The 27,962-nt window shown below is 41.3% G+C and overlaps 2 protein-coding genes across 7 annotated transcripts; both read right to left on the reverse strand.

The window, feature by feature from the left end:
• Positions 1-3,843: 3,843 nt before the first annotated feature.
• On the reverse strand, positions 3,844-7,689 carry LOC127752447 (protein NRT1/ PTR FAMILY 8.3-like). 6 transcript variants are annotated; one of them, XM_052277811.1, is made up of 7 exons: positions 7,577-7,689; positions 6,807-6,910; positions 6,573-6,709; positions 6,226-6,328; positions 5,911-6,128; positions 5,291-5,817; positions 3,844-4,912 (listed from the first exon to the last, which is right to left on the reverse strand). In XM_052277811.1, the coding sequence occupies exons 3-7, from the start codon at positions 6,621-6,623 to the stop codon at positions 4,099-4,101; spliced, it is 1,713 nt and encodes a 570-aa protein (XP_052133771.1). In that variant the 5' UTR covers positions 6,624-6,709; positions 6,807-6,910; positions 7,577-7,689; the 3' UTR covers positions 3,844-4,098. The 6 variants fall into 6 exon arrangements, with proteins under 6 accessions (XP_052133771.1, XP_052133774.1, XP_052133772.1 ...); XM_052277814.1 differs by having other exon boundaries at positions 6,573-6,910; positions 7,076-7,689; XM_052277812.1 differs by having other exon boundaries at positions 6,573-6,732; positions 6,807-7,689.
• Positions 7,690-11,676: 3,987 nt separating this feature from the next.
• LOC127752444 (uncharacterized) lies at positions 11,677-26,080 on the reverse strand. Its single transcript, XM_052277809.1, has 19 exons — positions 25,904-26,080; positions 25,205-25,522; positions 24,038-24,196; positions 21,307-21,476; positions 20,993-21,148; positions 20,538-20,890; positions 19,802-20,088; positions 19,332-19,640; positions 17,920-18,078; positions 17,263-17,432; positions 16,905-17,060; positions 16,451-16,800; positions 15,670-15,965; positions 15,245-15,553; positions 14,281-14,439; positions 13,210-13,379; positions 12,819-12,974; positions 12,371-12,726; positions 11,677-12,143 (listed from the first exon to the last, which is right to left on the reverse strand). The coding sequence occupies exons 1-19, from the start codon at positions 26,030-26,032 to the stop codon at positions 11,956-11,958; spliced, it is 4,350 nt and encodes a 1,449-aa protein (XP_052133769.1). The 5' UTR covers positions 26,033-26,080; the 3' UTR covers positions 11,677-11,955.
• Positions 26,081-27,962: the final 1,882 nt, after the last annotated feature.

The following is a 27,962-nucleotide window of genomic DNA, read 5'->3' on the forward strand; positions in this document are numbered from 1 at the left end:
GTTGGTGGAGAAGTTGTTATGTTTTAGATAAATTTTAAAATCTTTTAAATTACTATATTTTGCAACGAGGGAGATTTTTTTTAAAAATCAATCTCTAAGAGAAAAACTATTCGCATGTGCAGCGTACTACACCCTGGCGGAAGAAACATGCATGCAAAGCTTCTATCAAAAAATGCAAGGAATCTCAGATACTGACAGGCTTGAACATATATATGTGCGATCGCGACGATATGTCGATCGATCAGGCGCCATCCGTGCCGTTCGATTTTGTGTGTCAGAAAATCTCGGCCCTCCATTCCGCGCCAGCGGCATGCTATGAGCCTATATGGAATGATGGATGCTCCCCCGGCCCGTGAGGCCATAAGACGTGCACGTCTCCGCCATGACCCGTGAGACGTGCACGATCCCATGCATGCATCCGGAGAGTGGAGACAAGCCAGACAGAGTGGCTGAAAATTTGACGTTTTGTAGCTCTAACTATTTGCCCCTTTGATTACTTATCGTTACAATCAGAGGAAGGATCACTACCATCAAATTGATTTTTGCACGTGGCCAAAATCGATTTTCACTGACGGCTAGACAGCCTGCATGCACCAAAATATATGTGAAAATCGGATTTTTCATGTGGATAGAGCAACCGTTTATGCAAATCCGATTTTGGCATGTGTATGTATAAGCCGTTCGACTGTGAAAAGGAAAAGTCGCAAAAAAAAACCCAAAATTCAATTTCCCTTTGCCCTGAAACCCCAACACTAGAATTTAGAAGCCGCCGACACTGTCGACGCTTGAAGCCACTGTCGCTACCGTCATCATCGCTCGAAACCACCGGCAAATATGTGCGTGTGGGTGGTGGAGAGGCAGCGGGATCCATGCGGAAGGGGGAGGGGGCATCGGACCCATCTTTCCCATCGCTGCCGTCGGTGGATTCGCACACATGGGAGGTGGAGCGGCGACCGGATCAACACCAGAGGGGGAGGGGGTGCCGGATTTCGTCACAGATTAAATAGATTCTTGTAGTGCCCTCCCGTTGCCACCGACGGTGGGATCCCTCTCTCCCAAGCCCGCCACCCTCGTCCGCCATCACCTCGTTGGGGAAGGAGGTCCCCGCGCCTAATCGACACCAACCGAGGTACCCCATGATTGATACAACGCCGCTAAGCCTCCCGCCGCCAACAAGCTCTCCACTGCCGCCACCCTCCCCATCGTTGTATCCACTGCCACCGCCGGATCCGTCGCATCCGCCCTCCCTATTGCCCGGCGCTCCCGCCCATCCGTCACCGAATCCCTCCGGCGTAGGCCACTCCCGTCTGCCCACTTGCTGCCATCGTCATTGTCGTGGCCGTCACCACCGTCATCGCGACCACGGTGAAGGAAGGAGAGGGGGAGCCACGATCGCTTTGAGGAGAGGACAAGAGAAGATAAGGGAGGAGTGAGAAGAGAGTTGAGGAGTGGGGAGAGGCGTGCGAGTGGAGTGGACGGGAGGAATTAATGGGACTTAGTGAGAGAGAGGAGGGGAGAAAAAAAAAGAGCGGGGAGAGAGATGTATTTTCACATGCGGGTCTCTTAGTAGGGGCCTTTTAAGAGGCTCGCCTGCGAAAATTGATTTTCACATGTGGTTCTTGATCTATGCTTGGAAAATCGATTTTTACATACATGAGAATTATGGTCCGTCTACAATTTTAAGGGGTCTCATTTAAAAAGTCGATTCTATGATAGTGGATATATAGGTGAATGATACGTGGATCAAAATGGCAAATAATTGAGACCCATTCTATGTAAGCCCCTGCACTCCACCCTAAGCTCTTGATTAAGCTTCTGATGCCACGGCCCTTCGCTCTGCCTCTCCACAACTAGCATCGCCATACTAGCCTTGATGGTTCCCGCGTTCGTCGCCTCGATCTCGCCACTATCGCTAGCTGACCTCAAACCGTGATGTCGCCGTCTCTCTATGCCACCATAGCTGGTCTAAGAGCGAGTGACTTCAAGCACATATGAAGAAGATAAGAGAGATCCTGTCACTGCATTGACAGAGCTATCCTTGAGCAGCCGAACTATCTGACTACCTATATATATAGTTGGATTGTTCAACGTAGTTCCGGACTATCCTATTAGGCTTAATTCCACTCCAAGTTTTTAAAATTTCAAGAAACGCCTATTCACACCTCCTCCCTCTAGATGACATATCCGATCCTCAAGAACCTTTCAAACCATATGGTCATATGCTAGCTTTCTAGTCTTTATCTCAATTCTTCTATGAAATTCGGGTAAAGTACCTCCACTAGCCTAGATTTTCTTAGAAAATCTGCATTTAGCATCCCCAATACATTACTTTGATTTGAAAGAAAACATGGAATTCTGTAGGATTCCAATCCTGGAGGACTTTTTGTATACGATAGTTTGTAACAAAGGATTAGATAGTATTGAAACCTACGTGTTAGCGTTTCGGTCAAGGAGTCCCTACTTTACCAATTTGCTTAATTAGAAAGGCAAGTCGATGTATCTACGCGATTAGTGGGCCATCACATCCTCGCCACACTTTAAGCCAAAAACCTTACGCAGAGATCCACATGTTCTCTTGCTGTCCAATTCTACAATTAAGGAAAAGCTGGAATTGTTCGAGAGTCTGGTAGGTGGCCCTAGACCTGCTCGGAGACGACTACGTGTCCTCTGCTGGCGCATGGGACTATCTGGTTTTCTACCCATGAACAAGGTTGTTACATCATTTGGAGGTGAGACCCATATCCTGGCTTGCCCGAGAACTACCAAGGGTGTTGCGTCTTTCATGTAGCTAACCATAGCAAGTGGCTCAGTCCTCTCTGGGGCTTAGCACGTGGCTCAGTCCTCTCCAGGGCTTAGCACGTGGCTGTCCCATGAAGGAGGCCAGTCCCACACTCCAAGTGTGAAGTGTTTCACCGCGGGAACCCCTCATTAGCCCGGGAAGGGCTAGCATGATGTTCTCGTTAGCTAGAGAATGGTGGAGGCGTATCTTACAGGATGCTACGCCTCCATCGGATGTGTTGTGCTGGCTCTCGTGTCTATCTATATTATTGAATTTCTCGAGGTGTCTCATTGTATTAACATGGATAGATAACCTATATATATATATGGGCATCTCATTTTCACACTACCATAATGGAAACAATAATGATAACCTTGTAGTTGGGCCCGACGTGAAGTTTCACAGGCGGGTTACATCGGTGGCTAAATCGGTGTGGAGCTCGAAGGGCAGAAAGTGATCTAATGATTGTAAATAGTGTAATGCGCTTCTCAGATATAAAAACCCAACCGGGACTCTTAGAAAGTGTTAGGTTCTTCATAATCGGCAAGGACTAGATCTGCTAGCTCGAGAGCTCCCAGCTTGTACGAACATTCTTCTCATAGTGATATACTCCTTTCTTCCCTAAATTTTTGACGCCGTTGACATTTTCAAACATGTTTGACCGTTCGTCTTATTCAAAAACTTTTGTGAAATGTGTAAAACTATATGTATACATAAAAGTATATTTAATAATAACTCAAATGATAGAAAAAGAATTAATAATTACTTAAATTTTTTGAATAAGACGAACGGTCAAACATTTTTAAAAAAAAGTTAACGGTGTCAAATATTTTGGGATGGAGGGAGTAAATACTAGTAGGCTTGTTATCCTTCAACAGGCCCAAACCAGTATAGTTGTTCCGTGTTCTTTGCTTCCGAGCACACTCAGGCTCACCATCTCGGTTAGAACCCCTGGTTCATCTAAACTCGAGGTCTCCTATATCTGCCGGAGCTCATCCCTCCAACATTGCGAAATTCATAAGAAATGCCTGAATTCATATAAGTTAGGAATTCCTTGATCCATATAAGTTTTAGAGGAATTTAAACATGAGGATCATTCCTGTATTACTTTTGATCCATATAAGTTTTAGAGGAATTTAAACATGAGGATCATTCTTGTATTACTTTAGTCTAGTTAATCGATCATTCTTGTGTTACTCTTATATTATAAAATTATTTGTTTTGCACTTACATTTCTGTTAAAATAAAATCCGGGGCTTCCTGTTACTCCGTTTTCTCAATCCTGGGCATGAGCCCTTGAGACGGAAGAATGGAGTACGTCACGATGATGACAGTGTGTTGTTGCCTCTGAATCTGATTGAGCAGTGCAGGAACTGCAGCAGGTTGAGCACGCTGAGTGCAGCCATCATCCAGAAGAAGTAGTCCAGATGGCCCTCGTCGAGCTTGTCCGGGATCCACCCGGCGCCGCCGCCGCGCGCCGTGGCCGCCGCCACCACCCTGAGCATGCCGGAGTTGAGGTAGTTGGCGACGGCGACGGCGAGCTGCACGAGCGCCGTGCCGAGGCTCTTCATCGACGCCGGCGACTGCTCGTAGCAGAACTCCAGCATGCCGATGACGGCGAACACCTCCCCGGCGCCCAGCACGAAGAAGGACGGCACCTGCCACGCGATGCTCATCCGCGTCCCCGCCGCCGCCGCCGCCATCGCCAGACGCCGCGCCTCGACCAGCGCCGAGTACGCCATGGCCACCGCGGACAGCGCGACGCCGACGCCGATGCGCTGCATGTGCGAGAAGCCCCTGTCCCTGCCGGTGACGCGCCGCGCCAGCGGCACCAGCGCGGCGTCGTAGACCGGGATCAGGGCGAGGACGGCGACGACGTCGAAGGTGGCGAGCGAGGCCGGCGGCACGGTGAAGCGGCCGACGCGGCCGTCCATGGCGACGCCCTGCTCGATCAGGGTCGACGTCATCTGCGCGGTCACCATGAAGAAGCCGACCAGCGACGCCCAGACCGGGAACGTCCGCAGCAGCATCTTGAGCTCCTCCACCTGCGACACGGTGCACAGCCTCCATGGGCTCGACGGCGCCGCCGGCGCGCAGTTCTTGTCCGACAAGATGGCAGCCTTGTCCAAGAACCTGGACATCATGGAAATGTTAAAGTTAAATAATCAATTTATAGAAACTTACACAATTTAACATAACAAGATTTACTACGTTTTTAGATTTACCATCATAATCGAAGTATATCATTTATTTCCTTTTATAACTATGGAAAGTCCATATTACCCTTGATTGATAAGTGATGGCACACTCATACATGATAGGAGTCAAATCAACCATTGGAACTTCTAAAACATTATGGTCTAGAATAACATGGCAATATCTTAAAAGAATCTTTCTTGACAGTGGAATTTGTTCCTACTAATTCACTTAGTTTGTTCTATAGTAAATTAAAACAGGTTTGACTATTTTGTCCGACAACTCTTGTGGTAATTTTGATGCAATGAGCAATACCTGAATTGATAGGTATGTTGAGTTCTGTAGTCACCTTCAGTCACTCCTGGAAGCTCATGAAGGAGTGAGCTATCATCAGGCAAGTTCAGCCTATGATTTCTTACAGCTGCAACCAGCACCTGAAAGACCCTTGTCAGAGGGCTCCCTCCCAGTTTCTTGTACCTGTACGCCCTCCTACCGGCGATGAACATGGCGAGGCCGAACCCCAAGAGTAGCATTGGGCCAGCAAAACCGACACTCCACCCTATGTTGTCCTGAACCCAGACAACCACGGTGGACGACAGCAGCGAGCCCACGTTGATTGAGAAGTAGTACCAGTTGAAGAATGAGCCCTTTGTCACCCGCTCCACCGGGTCGGCGCCGTCGAATTGATCAGCTCCGAAGGCCGGAATGTTTGGCTTTATACCTCCAGTTCCAAGGGCAAAAAGGTAGAGCCCTAGGTAGACAGTTAGACGAGAAATACCCCCATTGTAGAAAGAAGCATTCTGGAACAATGGTGATGCCGAAACCGTCAGAACGATCATTCCCTGACAAAATAGAACTGTTTCAGAGTTGCAAATGACACATGAAACTAACTACAGATTGTATCTTTCAGTTGCTGCTCTGCTTGTTGGCCTTACAAGGATGATAACAAGGATGGACATTACTACTGTCCAGTATCTTCCCCAATATGTGTCAGCCAAGAAGGCTCCAATGAGTGGTGTGAAGAAGCAACTGCCGATCCAGATCGACACACTTTGTGCAGCATTGACGTTGCTTTCATGGAGCACACTTGTGAGGTATGTGACTAAGTTCTTTGAAACCCCGTAGAAGCAGATGCATTCAGTGAATTCAACACCTAGGACATGTTCAGGACTCAATAGGTCAGTTGTGTATGTTGAAGAAGGAAGTTTATGAGCATCAACAGAATAATTTTGTGAACTTCTCAGAAGTACCTAAAATGAAGAAACATGCTCTCCAATTCCCCGTACTCTGCTTCAGCGCGGGCTTACTGTCAATATTAACCGTTCCATCGCATGTGTATTTTGAACATTGTTCCTGAATGACAAATGCCAAAACTAATGTATGTTGCACAGGATTTAACATTAAATATATGCAAAGATTCGCTGAAGAACAAGAAACTGCAAGAACTCATTTTTTTTGTTTCTGTGTAACAAACTGAAGCCAAAGTGGCAAAGTATCAACTGTACATGTCATGGGGTCACATGGAGATACAAAAGTTTGGTACCTACCTAGGCAAAAAAAAAAAAAAAAAGATAATGGAAAGGTTATCGATTAATACCTGTGGAGGCAGGTGATGAATCAGTGGCCTCTCCTCATCAGATGCCTCCATTTGAGCCTCTGGCTTCTTCAGCAATTTTGTTGGAAGAAAACCGATGACTCTAAGCTACTTGCAATTAATTCAGTATAATCTTGCACCTAAGGAATTTTTCGTAAGCCATCTATGTGGGCAATGATGAGATAAGAAATTGTTAGAAGATAAATAAGAAATTATCTAACAAATTGCATCACATACCCGACAACACCCATTTGTGCTGTCTTGGTCTTCTGAAAATTCAGTGACATTAGGCCACTAGCATATCACTCGCACTTTTTCTGATTGATTACTCATATCCAATTCTGCATTTTGATTAGCACAATCACGCAATTTTGGTACTGGAAGTTATATATGAACTCTATTGACTACATAATTCTGTAAACAACTATTTCTTGCAAGCAACACCCTTCTGTCAGCTGGGAAATTAGGAAAGTAATTATCATAAAAACAGAAGAGGACAAACTGACCTTTTTTTGGGGGGTCAGACCGTCAGACTTCCTACTTTCTAGAGAAGGAAGCATTCCATGCAAATTTTTTTGACAATTATTACAATCTTTTTAACTTGGGCATTTAAATTGAGAGCTAACCCCTATGTCTTGTCCTATTCAATCTTGAACACAAACACACCAAAAACCTAAGAAATGAAGTGTCAAAACAAAATTAGCCTTGAACCATCAGGTCCATCCCACAATTTCTTTTATTTCTTTGAAGCAAACATCCATCCCACAATTTAACCAGGGGAAAATGACCACACACTACTCATAAAGAACTAGTAGGCTTCATTCAAAGCTGATACACTTTCTTTTTTATCCAAAAAAAGTTCAGGTGCAGTATTAATTCCAAAAATGAAGAAAGATTTGGCCTGCAACAACCATGCTTATATCTATCCCTAAAATCCTCTAAAAACATATGTAAGCCATCGATTCCAGCAAAAGTACCAGGTGGAGAGAGAGAGAGAGAGATGAGACCTGAGGAGAGTGAGCGATGGACGATTGGAGAGGGAAGGGCAAAAGCGGCGGTGGGAGGTCGGTCTGGGAGGGAGATGGAGATGGAGATGGTGTGGTTGCCGCTCCCCCATCGTAGCTCACACTATAGAAGTACTAGCCAGTAGCACAGGAAAGCCAAAAGCAGTTAAGGTGAGTGAGACAGTAGAGGCATCGAAAAGATTCTGGTTCTTGGACAGCAATCAATCACGTGACGGATATATTTATTGTGGCATGAATATTTTATTCGTATGAGCTAAATCTGCGGAGAATACAAATGGAGGGCGTTCGATGTTTTACTTGAAAAATCTTTTTGACCGTTGTTTCATCGCAACTTAAAAAAAATTCATTATTAAATGAAAAATATTTCAGATTATCAAAATGGTGAAACACATGTTAATCACGATTGAAACATATTATTCTCACATATGAAACATCAAGCTTCAAGAGCTGAAACATCACCAAACTACAAGAGTCATGTACTAAAATATGAAACACCATCAAAACATGGAGTGCAACATTAGCTGAAACATCACATACTCATAAAAATGTATCGGTTCAAACCTAATTTTATTTCTTCTCTTCGATGGGCTTCTCAAGTTTCTACTACAAATTCATGTAGAGACGTTATCCTTCTACTCCATCGATGTGGGTAGCCGCTGCTCCCAAGCTTTCTTCATCTCGTCGTCATTGGTATCAGGCCCTCGTTGTGTCATCTTCGCTGGCGAACGACACCTCCAATTCCACATAAGGTCATCATCTTTCTCTAGCTAATCAATGAGCACTAGAGCACAATGTCGGCGCTCCGCATGGCCCCACAAAACCCACAACCTGTGCATCCCAAACTTCTTTGCCACCTCGTCAGAAGCCATCCCTCCGGCCGGCCGCGCCACCATGTTCATTGCACCAAAGCATGCCGCAGTAATGCCCACAACATCTAAGGGCAAAAGAACCGCTTGCAGAAAAATAAGGGTGAAAACGGATCGGATAATATCCGATCCGAATCCGTCCAAAACGAGGATATGGTATGAGCTTTTAGAAATCCGGCGGATATGGTTGCGGATGCGGATAGTATGAGGCGGATGCGGATGCGGATATGGTATCTCTAAAATCCGGCGGATGCGGATTATCCGACATTTTTGTCGAATTATCCGATAAGCTGTTTCCCGGATAATCCGAAATTATCAACATATATAACCACTCTATCTATTGCATATAACATAAGTTGGTACAACCAGTGCCCTCATTCATCAACTAACAAAGACTTTTTAGTCTAAGGCGTTTATCGTCTCATGTCACACTCACGTAGCTATATTTTTTATATTATGGATATCATGTGTTCATGTTGTTTAGCACTTAATCATATAATTATTACGATGGGTCATTTATTGATTATTGTATTATTGTTCATTGGATTGCTAACTCGATGTTGCATTGATTGCATATACACGTAACATCCGATAAATTTAATCCGTTTCCGAACCGATTCCGCACAGACTCTGCACCATTTCCGACATCCGAAACAATCCGCTCCTCATCCGCATCCGTATACTATCCGCACCCGCTCTGAATCCGCTCAAAAAATATGGTTTAGGATATGGTATGACCACTATCCGTCCAAATCCGCTTCGTTTTCACCCCTACATAAAAAGTCGTGGGATCTCATCGGAGACACATGGTGAAGACGCCCCCACTGCTCATAGACGACACAAGAAGATACAGAGAATGGATAAGAATGCAGAGGAAGATAGATATATGTAGAGGATGAGTGGGCTGTTGAGCTCTTGATTGTTTTTTCCCCGTCAGTCGACTGATGCAAAGCATTCTCGGACCTAAGAATGTGTTCTATTGGCAACTCCAAGCGACAATTTTTTTTAGGAGTTTGTTACCAAACTGCTAAATAATACTCTCTTCGTCCTAAATAAAATCGATTCCTAGATCCACGAGACAAGTTTAGGATTAATGTGAAATTATTGAAGTACCCTCGTTAACTACGTCCATCCATCAACACTCCAATTCTCTCCACACATTAATTTAGTATGCTACTCGAGTACTTTGGTGGAGGAAAGGAAAAAAATAAATTGCATTGTGTTGATGTAAAAAACACACACTGGTTTGGGAGATCTGCTTAGGTCTAGTGCAGGTCCAAAACTTGATGAGATGCAGGCGTGCCAGTCAGTTTGATCCTGCAACTGACAAGATATGTAAATAGTAGATCAAATAGCCGATCGGCTGATAAGCCAATGTAGTAATTCCAACCGATGCCGATACTAGTTAGTGCCGATAGGGTTTTGAGCTATCGGCCATGCGTCCAATGTATATTCTGACACTTGATGTAAATACCAATATAAAGACAATTGGCTGATGATAATATAATATAACAGTATAATCCAGAAGAAACCAATCGGCTAACAATGATTTGATAGAATAGAACAAGCACTGATCCGAAGGTTAAAGTACATCGGCTGGAGGTCCGATGTCATAAAATCCACAAGATTAGATTAAACAATGAAACATCTGTTGTCATCGGCTAGATCCAACTTATATATGCAATCCTTGTAAGCCGATGCAACGTCCAGATAACTCATCAGCTAAAACCCTGATGAAACCCTTATTGGCAGTCAACAAACAGGCTAGAGATTATGGTTCTAAGCACGACTTAGTAGATGAAACTTAACTAATGCAACACTAAGTATGAAAAGAAACATAATACTTATACAATCAAACCTTTGACTGATTTTCAGGGTGGTAGATACCCGAGCTAATCTAATCTAGTAAAGCAATTTAGCCGATACTGGCATAAACCCTAAAGCGAGAGAGCCAGTCTAACCGGCAGAGTCCGAGCCCGAGTTTGTTTCGTCGAGTCTCGAGTTTTCCTTGCTTGGGAAGGCATGTTTCGAGTTTCCTTTGATTTCTATCCTGAGTTGGATGTAGAGGAGGGCCTGTAGAAGGTAAGACCAACCCCTATATAAGGGATAAGGCCGGTTCAATTGTAAAAAATATTCTACAATCAATCAATCGAATCGTTTTTTCAATATTGCTTCTAGTTCTAGTTTAGTTTGTCCATCTTTGTCGATTTGCGCCGTAAATCGTCCGCTGCCGCTGCGAGAGTGCGACACCTCTTTGTAGGTTTGTCCTGAAAACCTTCCGTTTGCCCACGAGACGGGTAGTTATCCATAGTTTCATCTAAATCGGCTCCGCTAGCCGGTTTAGTTTATGAAAACCCATCATGATTTAGTGCTTGCTAGATTAGGGTGGTTGTGACTCTAGGATCACCGCAAGGCGTTTAAGGTGTTGCGATTGTGTTTGTCAACTTGTTAAAAAAGTTGCCAGCACTTAGCACTAAAATAGAATGGTTATATTTATGACTCGGGTCTTTTAACATGTCATATCTTTAACATTAGAGTGCAGGTTCCCTCCTCTACAAAATATAACATATCCCTCTGATGTAGAAGCTGCAAAGATTGGTGCCATCTTTTTGTCCAAGGATCTAGTCATGTACGAAGACCTTGGAATGTTGATGCGTACCCCACGTATCTTCCATACGATCCTCCGGACCTGCAGGATCTCGCATATGCTCTATTTAGTGAATTTATAAGAGTTTGACAATGACCAATCCCTTTCCTCAGACTATAATATATGACAGTCTTACTGTTGTTGATATTCCTTTTTAAGATTACACAGCAAATGCACACGCATACACACCACTACACGCGCGACACCACACTCTCACCCCCGCAAATGCATCCTTTAACACATGCTCTAAGACGAAAACCAATGGCACATTCCCGATCTCACTAAAATCATGTTGAAAGTACACCTGCATGTGCATAGTATTCGTAGACATCAGGATTTAAACCCTATGGGTAGAGTCATGCACCCACGACTACACCACCACACCACTGGTGCTTCCCCTACTGTTGTTTCCCCTACTGTTGTTGATATTGATTACGAAGTTATAAATTTAATGCCATGATATGCCCCAGGTATAAACTGAACATTATATTCAAATGCTCATTCTTTAGTGGAAATGTGCACTTTGATAGCATGTAAATCGCATGAAATAAGACATGACAGAGGCCAAATAAAAGCAAAGATCATACATATTCAAATATGTGAATGTTACAATACACAATATAAGTCTTATAATACAAGCATGCATCTGGATGCATGCTTCCACCTGGCTAACAGAACTGATTTATTGGCCGTAATTAAACAAGATTTACAGACTTATTCTAGTTCGTGTTAACCCGATGGAAACTTCGTTTTAGATAGTGGAAAATCATTATTACAGTTCTAGGCTTCTGGCCTTTGCATTAGGTGTAATGTGTATTCATCCACCAGACAGAACTATGGCACTATTTCTATATTTTCAGTGAGATATACCCGTTCTTGATCATCCATTCCAAGCTCCAATGGTTATTGACGTTCTTGAAGTTCCAGTAAGCCCATCCGAAGGTAGCTCTTCCATATACATCAAGCTGTGCTTGCGCAAACCTTTGGTAGTCCTCTTTGGATGCCCCGTTTACCTTCCACTCTGCCACCCATTCTCCTGCACCGGAACAATAACTTCAGTGACCTATTGACCGTATATTCTTCTACAATTTCAAATTCTCGATCATTTAGAGAATTAAAAACCTTCTGATGTCTAAATTCTGATTGAAAGGCAATTTCCAACTTTTCAATATATGCCAGTCAGCAGAGAAGAGGGAGACCGTTCAAGTAAGAAAATAGGAAGAGGAAATCAACCAGAGATGTTGGAGCCACCTCACTACTTACCAACAAACGTGAGGGGGCTCTTTTGCTTATTGATGTTGCTGAACTCAGCCTTGCGGCTGTTCTTCACAAATTCAATGTTTTGCTCTACGTTTAAATTTTTGAATGTGTCGTCATTGAACAGGTTGTAGTAGTGCACGTCGATGACTGCGCCCGGGAACCTACTGGCGAAATCAAGAAGCTCAGTGTTGGACTCCCCTGCCAGCCGGTTTGACATGATCACGTAGGCCTTCGCGGTGTATTTCCTCACGACGTTGTATGCATCCTCATAATATTTCTTAAGCTTTTCTAGGGGTACATCCGGTCCCCATGGCTCGTTGAGTAGCTCAATTGCCAGCAGACTCGGGCTATTGGCATATCTGTAGATTAATTAAGGTGAAAAATAGCGTTACAAGAAAATCATAGATTTGTATGGTGTGTTTAAGGATTATGATGAATTCTGTTAAGAGACCTGGAAGCGAGGAAATCAATGATTTGCACTGTTTGTGTGATGCTTGTATCAGTGGTTCCCCATTCTAGTGATCCATCCCTTGTGGCGCTATGTTCCCAATGGTTTTGTGACCCAGGAGCGGCATGCAAGTCCACAATGACACCAACATTGTACTTCCTGCATACATGTGCCAGCAGTTCAACAAAAAAGTTTAAGTCAATGATAAAATGGTGGGCAATTTGCTTGAACTTTTTACAAGCCTGCCATTTCAATGCACACAAGCAATGTAAGCATCAATGTCCTCTTTATAAGATAGAGACTAAAACCATCTGTGGTATGTTTCTTCACCCAACATGGCCATCAGGGTAAGAGGTGCTAATTCATAAATAAGTGGCGGCATGGAGATACTTACTCTGCCCATTTAAATGCGTTATCCAAGGCTTGGAGGGATCCTCCAACAAATGGAGCAGGAGGATTGGGGTCACTGGCGATCCACCATCCAACTGGGATTCTCACTGCATTTAGCCCACTTGATGAGATGAATTTGAAGTCACTCTCAACTATGTATGTGCTCCAATGTTCCTGCAAATCATACAATTTCAGAAAATGTGATAGGCATTGCTATGATTCTTCTTGACAAGATGTTTGCCAATTTCTACACAAGAAACATTAGTAACTTTTCTAAAGGGAAAATTATGTACTAGTAGTTATCAGAGAAGGATTTGTGATTATAATATGTATACTAAGAAATGCAATTGTTTCTTTTCAGGAATGCTTCTTCAGAGTCCCACTGTCATTTGTTGACCAATAATAATTTAGAGAGGGACAGTTCAGCACAGTGAGACTCACTGGCCTCTAGTTTTATCAATGAATATAAGACAGGATATATAGGATATATTGCATCGACTCAAAAAATAAGTCAAAAAAACAAAGGTTTAGCAACATGGCAGAAATTAACAAGCCAATTATCAAATCCATTGAAGCAACATATGTAAATATTAGTGGAGGAAACTTTGTTCTTTTTTTAATGAAGCCAATATGAACCCTCTAAGATGCTAACTACTGACGGTAAAATGCTTAGGTTTTAAGGGCAACACAAATAATTGCACAATATTGTAGTGTATTTGCCTCTTCTTCCTGCAGTTCTCAGGGAAAAAGTGTTTCTGCCATTATGCTTTATATCTACGTATACTCCAATAGTTAGAACATAGAAATTATGAAAGAACCTAACCTGATCGGCTTTCTTTCTGCCAACAACCATTCTATAGTATAACAGTTCCAAACTTGTAGAATCAGTATACAGTTAGTAGAAACCACAACCATCTTAATTTTTTAATAGCTATCATGAATGTTATAACCGTACATAGTAGGCTAAGAATTTTTTTTCTGCATTGTCTTACACATTGCAGTGAGTTTTCTGCTATTCTCCGTCAAATAATAGGTTAAAAATACAAGTGGAGGAAAAGTGGCCTAGATGTCTTACCCTAAGCACCTGCGAGGCCTTCTCTGCACCATAGCCATTACAAATCTGATACTCCCCTTGTGGACCACCTACCATATCTACGATAAACACTGAGGGATCATCATTGCCCCAGTTTGTGCTTTCACCATAATCTGCTGTAACAGAATTGGCAGTCTTTGCCTAACATCAAGAAATAGAGAGAAGACTGATCATTTTGAGTCAAGGACGGAGATAGCTAGATAAACTACTTTCAATTCAAAATTAGTGAGTAAATTTAGAATGATCATAATTTAGAAATGCCAAGTGAAGTATTTTTCATCTTAGAAATCTTTCTATTCATAAATTTTATTCAAATACAAGCTTTCTGTTCAAGAACACACAAGTAATTCTTCAAGAACCCAAGCTTATGAATCAACTCTATTTTAGTCCAGGTACTAACCCACCAAGAACCTTTGGGGTAGTAGGGTTAATTCAGTCAGTCAAAGCATTACATGCCCTTGAACTCGGATTAAGCTAATCCACATAATATATTTTAAATCGACAAGTTAAATGCACTCACAATGCAATTTTTTTAGGGAAAACTTGGGCTATAATCCACCTAACCAGAAAAAGGATGGGACAAAAGATACATGCTAACTGGAATTTTTAGTTAGTACATACAAAACCTCGCATAACCTTTTTTTTTGGGTGAGGAAGCTAGCATAGTCTAATTAATTTTAACCCTAAACCAAACACAACATGTTAGAAGGCATATTCAAGCAGCTCTAGTCCTCCTTTTGTTTCTAGAGATTTATTTGAAAATACTACTAATTTTTGCCAATTGCATCCAAAGATGTTTTTATCCTGTGGTGCATGCCTGTTTAAATCACATAAGTGTACAAGATTGTTAGGTTCCTGGCCGCACTTTGCCAACATAGAGCAATAAAATGTCCATAATTAGCCCTGCATATGCCATTGCTAGCAGAATATCCATAGTGAACATTACCTGAAGGAAGCTCCCATTTGGTGCCCTGATGCGCACCCTATTCTTATCGTTGTCACTGCGCACGATCTGGAATGTTTCTGACAGACCAGGCGTAGTCGCTGTTGCGATGACGGTTCCATTGCTGTCAATGCCCATGAATTGCTTTTTGAACACCCTGAGATTGAACGTTGTCTCATCTATCCTCCACAGTGTGAAGCTCTCCCAATCAGAGGCCACTGCTCGGTTGGCAACAATGGTTTGGCCGCCGCCCTGTTCGGCGGCAAGGTACTTGTCCTGGATCACAGACTTGATATGGAGAGTGGTACCGTCCTATAAAGTTACATGATTTTTGAAACACCATGAGATCACTGCCAAAACACAACAGGGAACCATTCAAATGGCTAATGTTCTAACTGAAGGTACCATGAAATTGAGTATAGACATACCAGGAGGTCATTGTTGGGTATACCGTCAAATAGTGACGGTAGAATCCAGCCCTCTGTCACAAGCCAGCCGCCAAGGTTCACCGACCGGATGGGTGGTGATGATGGAGGCAGATTATTGAGGGAGATGTACCCATTCTTGATCATCCACTCCATGCTCCAGTGGTTCTTGACGTTCTTGAATGTCCAATAGGACCATCCAAAAGTAGCTTTCCCATACAGGTCTAGCTGCGCTTGCGCAAAATTTTGGTAGTCTTCCTTGGATGCATTATCCACGTACCACTCGGCCACCCATTCTCCTGTTGCAAAGAAGAGCGCATACCAAACAATGTATCAGTTGAGCACTCCAGCATTTTCAAATTTTCAATAGATCTGACCAAATATAAATTTTTTTTGTCAATTTTGCTTATTGTATTAATCAAATGAGATCAATTTTGCACTTCTCCCATATGAGTGTAATGTGAAACCGAAGAGGAAGAAACAAGAGAAAAATGTCAGTGCCACATATTTTCTTTGAAAGGGATCAGTGCCACATATTACTCCCTCCGTTTCGAAATGTTTGACGCCGTTGACTTTTTAGCACATGTTTGACCGTTCGTCTTATTTAAAAAATTTAAGTAATTATTAATTCTTTTTCTATCATTTGATTCATTGTTAAATATATTTTTATGTAGGCATATAATTTTACATATTTCACAAAAGTTTTTGAATAAGACGAACGGTCAAACATGTGCTAAAAAGTCAACGGTGTCAAACATTTCGAAACGGAGGGAGTAGTACCTACCGACAAATGTTAGAGGAACGTTCTGCTTTGTGACCGTGTTGATATCTGATGAACGGTTATTCCTTACAAAATTGATGTTCTGCTCCACAGTGTAGATATCAAACATGCTGTTATACAGGTTATAGTAATGCACATCGATAACCGCACCAAAGAGACTGCTGGCTACTGAGAGAAACTCCGTTGGATCCCCTGACATTCGAGTTGACAGGATTACATAGGCTTGCAAAGTGTATTTTCTTACAGCATTGTATGCGTCTTGATAGTATTTTGCTAATGTATCCACAGGTACATCTGGTGCCAGTGGTTCGTTGAGTAATTCTATTGCTAGGAGGCTTGAACTTCTGGCATATCTGCATTCAGAGGAAAAAAATAAGTTAAGAACATTTCAGAAGTTCTGTTAGATGGATTGAGCATAATCTGAGTACAGTTGATTTGCCAATTTTTTATTATTGACCTGGATGCAAGGAAATCTATGACATCCACAGTTTGTGCGATGTTTGCAGCAGAGGTGCCCCACTCCAATGAGCCATCCCTGGAGGCACTGTGATCCAACCGATTCTGAGACCCTGGTGCTGCATGCAAGTCCACAATGATACCTATGTTGTACTTCCTACACACAGAAAATGGCATATAGCAATATCATGACATTTGCAATAAAACACAATAATCACAATAACAGCTTAAGCATGTAATAGTCTTTTCAGTCTGTACAGGAATAATATATATTTATGTCCATCTCTATAAAACTCAATCGCACAAGGTATTTCTTCTCTCCTTATTATTTTTAAATAGAAACATGTGCATATGCTTACTCTGCCCATTTGAATGCGTTATCCAAGGCTTGTAGAGATCCACCAACAAAAGGTGCAGGAGGGTTGGGGTCGCTGGCGATCCACCATCCAACTGGGATCCTCACTGCATTTAGCCCATTTGATGAGATGAATTTGAAGTCATCCTCAACTATAAATGTGTTCCAGTGCTCCTGCAAACAAAGAACTTTAGATATTGAACTGCAATTATTACTATATTTTCGCCTCAAGAAGAAGAGTGTTTTTATACACTACAATAGTAATTTATTTCAAAAAAGGATATGCATATTGCTCTGTTTTTTGGCTTGCCCATTTGACAACTAGAATTAGTAATGAATACCATAAATAAACTATGTAAGTGCTAGCTTCTCTTTCTTCAAAAGATTTCTTCATAAGAAAGACAATAACTCTATTCAGTGAGGTTCTACCATTTCTTTAACTAGCACAAAATTGGAAGGAACTCAGCATATATTAATTGTTGAAGATTACTATTGAACAAAAACAAAAGGAATTGTCGAACCAATAATAACAGTGATACAAATATAACACTTTGGTTTTTAAGGATAGAAAAAACAAGTGATCTAAACATCATCGTATGCCTACAGCTATCCATTCAGTGTCTCAACAAAATAGAATAGAAACAACAGTGTCACATCTTACCCTGAGCACCTCTGTGGCATTGCCTGCACTGTAGCCATTGCAAATCTGGTATTCCCCTTGCAAGCCATAAATATTATTTACTACAAAGACTGATGGGTCATCATTTCCCCAATTTGTGCTAGCACCATGATCTGCAGTGACTGAACCCATGGCCTTCACCTAACATCTCAAAAGGAGAAATATATTTACAATTGACGATGCAGTTAATCTAATAGAAGTATGTGCGACTGAAAGAAACCTTAAAAAAGTGATTTGCATAACTACTACACAACTTGCCCGCTTTATCAAACCAAATGCAGTTCTCGAATAGCCACACTGTGTTGCCAGACACACACAATAAAAAACACTAACAAATTAAGTTAGGTTAAACCAGATAACCATGATAAAAAAATTTTTTTAAGATTGACTAACCTGAAGATTTCACATATCTAACCTGAAGACTGTTTTATCTGAATTTTAGACATCTCCCTTAAAAAAAAGATGAATTTAAGACATGGTGTTACATATGGAAATTAAAGGTGGCTACGACATATTTGCAAAAGAAAAATAATTTGTGAATAAAACTTTTATATACGCGTTCTTAGCGATCTAAAAGCAAAGGCTGAAAAATAAACTTTGACAAAAAAAAACCCAAAATCAATTCCAAATTTAAGGTTGAAAATTTAAATTTTGGCTAAAAAGCATAAACATAAGTGAAAAGATGGGGCTAATAGTATTTCCATAAAAACAGGTAGCTGCAGAATTTCCATAGAAATACTCCCTCCGTCCCATTTTAAGTGCAACCATGTGTTTATGTGTCTAACTTTGATCGTCCGTCTTATTTATAGTTTTTTATGATTAATATTTTTATTGTTATTAGATGATAAAACATGAATAGTACTTTATGTGTGACTTATGTTTTTAATTTTTTTCAAAAAATTTCAAATAAGACGGATGATCAAAGTTGGGCACGGCAAATCATGGCTGCACTCAAAATGGGACAGAGGGAGTATGTCACTATAGAACTTCCCAAACTAAGTACATTTTCACCCTTGCACCGTTTGCGTCCTAAAATCTTGTATGCGTGTAGGCTCTGTCACTAGATTTAAGGCGTGTATTACTTAGGTGGTGGCTCTAGTCCTTGAACATAATAATAATTTCCACCGCTGCGCAAACTAGTTAATAGTATAGAAATCTAGCACCTGAGCTCTACCAAAGGTGCATGAGCATAATACAACCACTACACTAACAACTTGAATTAAAAAAAAATCACTCCTTGAAACTAGAAGATTGTTAAATCAATAGACATTCATCAGTAAATTGAAATAATCACATATGTTCCGTAGATATTGAGAGAATGCATACATGATAGTAGCAGGTAACAACTAGATGCACACTGACAAGGCATTTTTCGTTTTGCAAATTAACCTTACCTGCAAGAATTTCCCATTGGATGCCCTTATGCGCATCCTGCTTTTGTCGCTGTCAAGGCGAATGATCTGAAATGTTTCATTCGGCCCCGGCACGGTTGCTGTTGCAATAACTGCCCCATTGCCGCCAATGCTCACAAACTGGTTGTTGAAAACCCTGAGATTGAATGTAGTCTCGTTGATCCTCCACAGTTTGAAGGTCTCCCAACCAGACGCTTTCTCCCGGTTGGCAACAATAGCACTGCCACCTCCATTCTCAGCGGCAAGGTACATATTGTTGGTGACCGATTTGAATTGGAGCTGGGTGCCATCCTAACCAAGAGATCAATAATGGAAATATAACATAGGACATGAAAATAGCTAGCTAATTGTGGTATAGTATCTCAGCAATTAGGATTACTTATCATTACGTGGTAGGGTGAGAACAAAATGAAAGAAAGAGGGTATCAGATAGTTTCGGTCAATAGATATACCAGGAGATCTTTGTTGGAAATGCCATCAAAGAGTGATGGCTTAATCCAGCCCTCCGTCACGAGCCAGCCGCCAAGGTTCACTGCTCGGATGGGTAACTTAGGCTGATTTAGTGAGATGTAACCATTCTTGATCATCCACTCCAAGCTCCAATGGTTCTGGACATGCTTGAAGCTCCAATAGGCCCATCCAAAGGTAGCTTGGCTGTACACATCCAATTGTGCTTGCGCAAACCTCTTGTAATCTTCCTTGGATGCATTATTCACTTTCCACTCAGCCACCCATTCCCCTGTAGCAATCAAGAGCTCATACCAGACAATATACCACTGAGTAATAGCATTTAGATAGTGTCAACTGTCAACAAACTATATAGTTTTGACAAATACTACTCCCTCTGTTCCATATTGTAATTAAGGTGTTTCATACTAAATCAAACTTCTCTAACTTTGGTAAAGTTTATAGAAAAAATGCACCAACGTCTACAACATCATCAATTTAGTTTCATTCAAATGCACAATGAAATATGTCTTAGCTTAATGTTGTAATTATTTTGCACTTTTTCTATAAACTTGATCTAAGTTAGATTACTTTGACTTAGGACAAAAGTAAAACACCACATTTTGGAACGGAGAATCACTTAGCTATTGTATTATTGATCAATTGATTGAATATAATTGTCGCTGTTGATCCAATGGAGGAGTAAAGCACACCAGCAGACATGTTAGAGCGACAACTTACCTACATATGTGAGAGGCCCGTTCTGCTTTGTGACACTCCTGAGCTCAGCAGAACGATCATTTCTCACAAACTGTATATTCCACTCCGCTGTTGTGTTGTCAAACGATCCATTGAACATGTTATAGTAGTGCACATCAAACACAGCACCAAAGAAGCCACCGGCAAACTGGAGAATCTCATTCGAGCAGTCTGCACTAATTGGATTCGACATGATCACATATGCATCTGATGTATATTTTCGCACAGCATTGTATGCATCTTGGTAGTATTTCTTTAGCATTCCAGCTGATACTTTTGGTGCCAACGGTTCGTTTAGTAGTTCAACTGCCAGGAGACTTGGGCTTTTGGCATATCTGTAGACCAATTAAGACGAAAGATGAGATCCCTTTGGTTTTTCTTTTCCGGTTTTAAGATAATGATAAGGAAAATATTATTTATTGATATCTTTGTCAGACCTGGATGCAAGGAAATCAATCACTTGAACAGTTTGGATGATGGTTTCATCGGTGGTGCCCCATGTCTGTGAACCATCTCTACTACCACTGTGTTCCCATGGATTCTGCGATCCAGGTGCAGCATGCAAGTCCACAATGACACCTAAATTGTACTTCCTGTGCACAACAACAAAGATCGCTTATTACGTATATGACATCCTTTTTTCAATCCAAGCTAAGAGAATTTATTTAATGATGAAGAAATTACGGTGGTTTTGCTAAAAAAAAAAAGAAACTACTATACTGTGGTGACATGGAAAAGTAACTATTCTTACTCTGCCCATCGAAATGCATTATCCAATGCTTCTAGAGATCCGCCAACAAAGGGTGCAGGAGGGTTTGGGTCACTGGCGATCCACCATCCAACAGGGATTCTTACAGCATTTAATCCATTTGATGAGATAAACTTGAAGTCGTTCTCAACTATGTATGTGCTCCAGTGTTCCTGCAAAACAAGGAACAAATTGAGAGCAAGGATAATAGTTATATTGTCATAGTATTTCCTAGTTTGAAGAAAATAATCTGATTTCATATAGGTTTCGTTCTGCACACATAAATTAAGGGTGTCTAATAAACTTCAATTCTGAGCAAGTCGAAGCAAGTTTTCTAGGCCAGATGGTTTTTCCCTTGCAAATCGTTCAAATTTGCTAATTTTGAGCGTACAAATGACATGGTTGAGTAGAAATACACATTACACCTATCTAGCATTGTTGAGAAATAACTGGACATGATTTGGATTCCCTAAAAAAATAGATTTGAAGGGCAAAGTATTGTTTTCTGAAAAGTTCACCAAGTAAGGCTTGGACTAACCAGCACCAGGTTTGTGTTTTTCACCAAGTATTGTTTTGGAAGATTTAGTTAGAAATTACGAATATAACATCCTAAGTCACAAATGTCAAAAATGCTTGGTACCGGCAACGAAGTCGAAGTCGAAGTCGCCGGCCAAGCCTCCCCCACTCAGCCGCCACCCAGGCACCGGCAACGTCGTGTCCCCCATGACACCACACCACCGAGGTCGCCGGCCACGGAACCCCTTCCCGCCGCCGCCGAGGCCACCTGCCACCGAGGTCGCCGGCGACGAAGCCCCTCCATCTCGATGCCTCCACTGACACTGAGGACGCCAGCAACGTCGCCACGGGGATCATCTCCCTCGCCTACCACTACCGAGGCTGATTCGCCGGCCCAGCCGAGCTGTCGAGATCGATCGAGCCCCCCTCCCCCTCCCGCCGGCGGTGGAAGCGGAGAGCGGCGGCGAGCCTCGGTGGCGCCCTCGGGCAAGGGGAACGAACTAACGAAGAGAAGTCGGTCTGATGTATCGGTTGCGAGGGTAGAGGCGTCTTTTCCCCTCGGTTTTTTTTTTGGCAGCAACAACTAAATCTAAAAATTTCCATTCATTTCTACAAAGTTTTTATGACTGTAACAATTACTCCCTCCATTTCACAATATAAGTCATTCTAACATTTTTCACATTAATATTGATGTTAATGAATCTACACATATATATCTATTTAGATTCATTAACAATAATATGAATGTGAAAAATACTAGAATGACTTACGTTATGAAACGGAGGAAATACATGTTTACGAATTCCATGACATCCAGAGTGCAAATAAATGATATTATCAACGAAAATAGTACTCCCTCCATTCTTTCGTGCCCCGTTGATAACTAAAATAAGAGTGAATTACACTTTAGGCCACATTTTGTTGGCGTAGTTTCATTTCGGATCACCCTTGTCTAATCTTCTTATTTTTTAACTAGCTAAATTTATATTTGTTTTATTTTGGACCATCCAAAACCACTTCTTTAGCACATCAACAACCTTGAAGGAGGCGCTGGTTATGGCAGCTAGCAAAATCCTCCACCTATGAGCAAGTCATACCTTTGCCAGAGTATAGGATAGAAATGGCTAATGAAGAGTTGAGATGATTCAAATTGCAGCAAACATAAATTTAGCTAGTCCAAAATGAAAAATTAGACTAGGCGTGATTCAAAATGAAACTATGACAATAAAAGGTAGCCCAAAGTGTAATTCACTCTAAAATTATTTTATCCCTTAAAACTTTATTGCAAGGAATTGTAGCTAATCGGATTAAGATGTGTGTATTTAATTAACATATAACCAAAAGTATTAATTAAGGGCACACTTATTATTTACTCCCTCCGGGTTGATAATACTTATCGTTTTGGACAAAGGCACGGTCTTAAAAAAACAAAGACCATTATTTTTTATTATAAAATGTATATAAATGTTAACAAATATATGATTTTTATTGAAGTATTTTTTAAGACTAATATATACATATAGTCACCATATTTCAAAGATAAATAATTATTCATAACCAAAGATTATAAACTTTGACATCACTCTTATCCAAAACGTAAAGTATTATCAGCCCGGAGGGAGTACTAATTTGTGTGAGAATGGGCAGTAGTATGGACGGTCCTTCTAATAAGGCTGTGTTTAGTTCCTTTCAAATTTCCAAAAATTCCGTCACATCAAATGTTTGGACATATATATGGAGTATTAAATATGGACGAAAAAATTAATTATACAGTTTGCATGTAAATTGCGAGACGAATCTTTTGAGCCTAATTACGCCATGATTTGACAATATGGTGCTACTGTAAACATTTGCTAATGATGGATTAATTAGGCTTAATATATTCGTCTCGCAGTTTATAGGCGGAATCTGTAAGTTGTTTTGTCATTAATCTATATTTAATACTTTAAATGTGTGTTCGTATACTTAAAAAAAATTTGGCACACGAACTAAACGCGCTGCCTAAACCGAACAAGTGAAACATGGTGCTGCTTTTTCCATTGGGCCAGTTCGGTTTTTTTTTCTATTGTCATGGCACATCACATGCCTTGTCGTACTAATTAGGAACATCCCATCTGCAAACTCATATGTCATATATTTTTCTAAATCAAATTTCAAGTATTTTCCATAATTCATCTAACATGGTCAAGTGGAGCTGAACCAAGGATTCATATCTTACCCTGAGTACTTCCGTAGCCTTCTTCACGCCATAGCCGTTGCATAGTTGATACTCTCCTTGAAGTTTCTCCCCCCGGTTTATGACAAATACTGAAGGATCATCATCACCCCAGCTTGTACCCTCACCATGGTCTGCCGTCACTGAAGCCATGGTCTTCGCCTAACATTTCCGAAAGAAATTTCGACCTTTTGTTTAGTGATAACCCTATCTTTCATAAAAATATATACTCCCTACATCCCAAAGTATAGCTAACTTATATTAAATTAGTACAAATCTAGACTGTTTAGATCCATAATATTAGGTTGTGTCTAATCGAATAGTAAGTTGCTATATTTTGAGAGGGATGAGTAGTAGCTTACAATGAATCGAATAACTGATAAATCAGAATTTCCATATTTAGACACACTACAATAATCTTCATCTTTGTAAATGTTACTGCCTGCCTCTGTTAAAAATACATGGCGTTTGACTTTTTAAATTTATGAAAATTTAAATAATAAAACATTTTAAATATTAAGTTAAAATATAAAAATAACATGTTCAGGTTTGTCTTGAAAAATATTTCCATGATATAATAATTCATAAAAGTTATGGTCAAAGTTGCAACTTGGATATAAAGAAAAGTCAATTGTCACGCAGATAAGGGAGTAGTACTGCAAATAGGAAAATAATATTTCTGACTTGGAATATCGTTCTGACCTTAATATTTAAAACCATGGACTATTTGGACACACAAACCATGGATTATTTGGTCTACCGTTCTAACAGCTTATTCGTATCCATGCTATATATTTTCCTCGCAAAGCTTAAGCTAAACGTCCAAAGATATATTTAATGAAACTAATTTAAAGTCGTAGATATTATATTAGAAAATACTATGCATATGATTTATATGTACGGTCATTGTATGATTGCTAACAGACGGTGAATGCCATGTGTTGTTTCGTTAGAAACGACAAAAAAAAAACCATGGAATTTGACTGGCAGACGTTACATTATATAAGTATCGTACGTAAATAATCATACGTATAGCAGCTCTCATATTATATTATATTGTCCAACTTGTTAAGAAGTTTGAGTTAAAGACGAATCCAAAAATAATAGGGAGTAGGTTTTTTTTCACTTCTCATAAAAAATATTTCTTTTTTCTTAAAAGCCTTTATATACCTGTAGGAATTTCCCATTTGACGCCCTGATGCGGATCCTGCTATTGTCACGGTCGCTGCGCACGATCATGAACGTCTCTGACGGCCCCGGAGTGGCCGCCGTCGCGACGACCACGCCATTGCCGTCGACGCCCACGAAGTGCACGGCGCTGTCGTCGATCGCCTTGAGGTTGAATGTGTTCTCGTCGACCCTCCACAGCTTGAAGGTCTCCCAGCCCGAGGCGGCCGTCCGGTCGGCGACGACGATGTCGCCACCGCCGTGTTCGGCGCAGAGGTACGTGTTGTGGACCACCGACTTGAACTGGAGCTTTGTTCCATCCTACAAGAGATCCATGTCAGCATATTTTCCTACTTGGAAGAGATTAAACGAAGAGAAAGAGCAAAGCTATCTACTGACCTGGAGATAGTCTATAGAGAAAAATGAGGCAATGGATTAGAGAGTTATAGATACCCATGTAGATATACTATTGAGATGGATTACTATTAATCTAGTCTATTGCTGAGATGTACATGTTTTATAAATAACACCATACTTTACCATTGCGGATGCTCTAAGAGTTTCAAATATCAGGTTCATAGTTAGGTTACAAATGTTGATATATTGCACGGACTCAAGAAATATTGACAAACACTCGTTCCGTTCTAAAATGATTTGTTTATTTGGGAACGGACGGGGGGTAAAAGAGAGCGGAGGAAGTACGAGGAGGTCGTTGTTAGGAATGTCGTCGAAGAGGGACGGCAGGATCCAGCCCTCGGTCACGAGCCAGCCGCCGAGGTTCACCGACCGGATGGGCGGCACCGGCGGGGACGAGCTGCTCGGCGTCGCCATGGTTGATGTACTATCGCAGCTGGAGCTAGACGAGATAAGAGAGGTATGGTGCCTATAGCTAAGCTAGTAGGTTCGGAGGAGAAGAGAAGGAGAGGCACTTATATAGATAAGCTGACACCCACAGTTAATTAGCTAGAGGGCGCTGAGTTGTCATTCCAATTAATTGTAGGTTTAGCTCGCCACTAGACAATTTTCGTCGTCAACTTGGCTTAATTAATCAAATATGAGTGATCATTCTAATATTGTCCTTTGAAGATAAGAGTGTCAGACCAAATTGGCCTGCTTGCTATGTACTTTTAACAGTTTACTAATCCTCTACTAGCTAGGCACATGCGTCGCGTTTAATCTATATAATCTAATTTCTCCATGCATGCATGTCTTGACTTGACTTGTAAGTAAGATCATGTACAAAAACATCATTGAGATGAGGATATATATATAGGTGAAAATGCATGCATGCATGGTACATCAGTACACAAATATACATATATGAGATGTTGCTCTCAGAGTTAGCTGCATTACTGGCAGATGCATCTATCTCACTCTGCATACTCAACTACTGGTACTTAGTTTGTGATCGATGATTATGAAGCATTGCCGCTGAATTAAAGGAAATTCCACACCTCCGGCCGCCGGTTTCTCCCACAGACACACCGGTGACCCGCTGGCTGTGTGTGGACGCACGCTTTTGACGTGAAGCTCGCAGATCTGATCTCCGTTCAAATGCCTAGTTACCTGTGCTTTAGCTCTCACACGGATGACATCATGATCTGGTGTGATTACTAAAGATACGTATACAATGCTAAATTCAAAGTTTGTCTAATCATGGATTTTTCATTCGTCAAGTATGAAAGAACTCATTTGATTTCCTCGTAAAATAAATTGTCTAATTTTTATTATAACATTCTTTTATTACAGGTAAGATGTTCTTGACGAGTGTAAGGGGCATGCAATCTAGTGGTTGTAGTGACCTGAGTAGCACCCCAATGTCCTAAGTTCAAATTTGCATAGGATCGAGCGGATTTTAGATTGGGTCATTTGAGGGCTAAGTTTTTGATTTAAGAAGGCTGCATATATTCCCTAAGGTCCTGAGTTCAAATCTCCATAGGATCGAGCGGATTTTAGATTGGGTTATTTGATGGCTAAGTTTTTTATTTAAGAAAGCTGCATATATCGGTTGGATATAGAGGCCGGGTAAAAAAAATACCCTTCCTAAAAAAAAAGGTAAGATGTTCCTATCGACGGGGAATACCCGTAGACCGGATATAGAGGGTATTGGGGTCCGTTGGTACGAGGATCTACGTAGTACGACATCAAGCAAACAGAAGACAAGGATTATACTGGTTCAGGCCCCTTGGTAGGTAATAGCCCTAATCCAGTTGGTATGGGATTATATGATAGAGACCACAGATTACAAAGGGAATAGCAGAACTCGATGATACCGGCGAGACTGTAGTCGAGTTGGTCCGACTAGATCTCCCGGCGACTTGGCTCCTGTAGGCTCCAGCTCCGTAGTTTGTGGTGGGTGTGTTGGCAGTCGTATTCGATGCCTTAGGTCATGCCAGGGGGTCCCTTATATACCGCGGGTCAGTTGATCTCCAAGTAGGACTTGGAGATATCGGACCCCTCACGATATGGTAATGACCTAGTCTTGTCCGAGTAGGACTCCTTCCGTCCGTAGATTCTGCTTCTATCACGTGATAGATTTCCTTAACGTATACTAAAACTATTCGTATACGCGTGGGTATACCGTATCGGTACCCATCGTACATCCAAGGATAGAGGGTATACCTTATCCGTAACCCTGACAGTTTCAGCCTCACCTTTTTTTTATGCGGAAGGCACGCACCTACACTCGCAAGCTTAAAGAGATGGAGGGCACAACTACAAATCTCTTCAACTCACTAAAATTTGTTTTTTAGATAATGGA

Source organism: Oryza glaberrima, chromosome 10, assembly GCF_000147395.1.
Source record: "Oryza glaberrima chromosome 10, OglaRS2, whole genome shotgun sequence".
Classification (NCBI taxonomy): domain Eukaryota; kingdom Viridiplantae; phylum Streptophyta; class Magnoliopsida; order Poales; family Poaceae; genus Oryza; species Oryza glaberrima.

Bases quoted from the DNA above. Each gene is read 5' to 3' on its own strand.
- LOC127752444 (XM_052277809.1), bottom strand. From the start codon at position 26,032: ATGGCGACGCCGAGCAGCTCGTCCCCGCCGGTGCCGCCCATCCGGTCG. The intron at 21,149-21,306 runs GTAAGAATAGTT...TGTTGTGCACAG, and splicing joins AATGCATTTCGATGGGCAGA to GAAGTACAATTTAGGTGTCA. The intron at 14,440-15,244 runs GTAATGTTCACT...TCTTGATGTTAG, and splicing joins CAAATGGGAGCTTCCTTCAG to GCAAAGACTGCCAATTCTGT.
- LOC127752447 (XM_052277811.1), bottom strand. From the start codon at position 6,623: ATGGAGGCATCTGATGAGGAGAGGCCACTGATTCATCACCTGCCTCCA. The intron at 6,329-6,572 runs GTATTAATCGAT...TTTGTCATTCAG, and splicing joins TTCATCACCTGCCTCCACAG to GAACAATGTTCAAAATACAC. The intron at 6,129-6,225 runs GTACTTCTGAGA...AACATGTCCTAG, and splicing joins AGCATGTTTCTTCATTTTAG to GTGTTGAATTCACTGAATGC.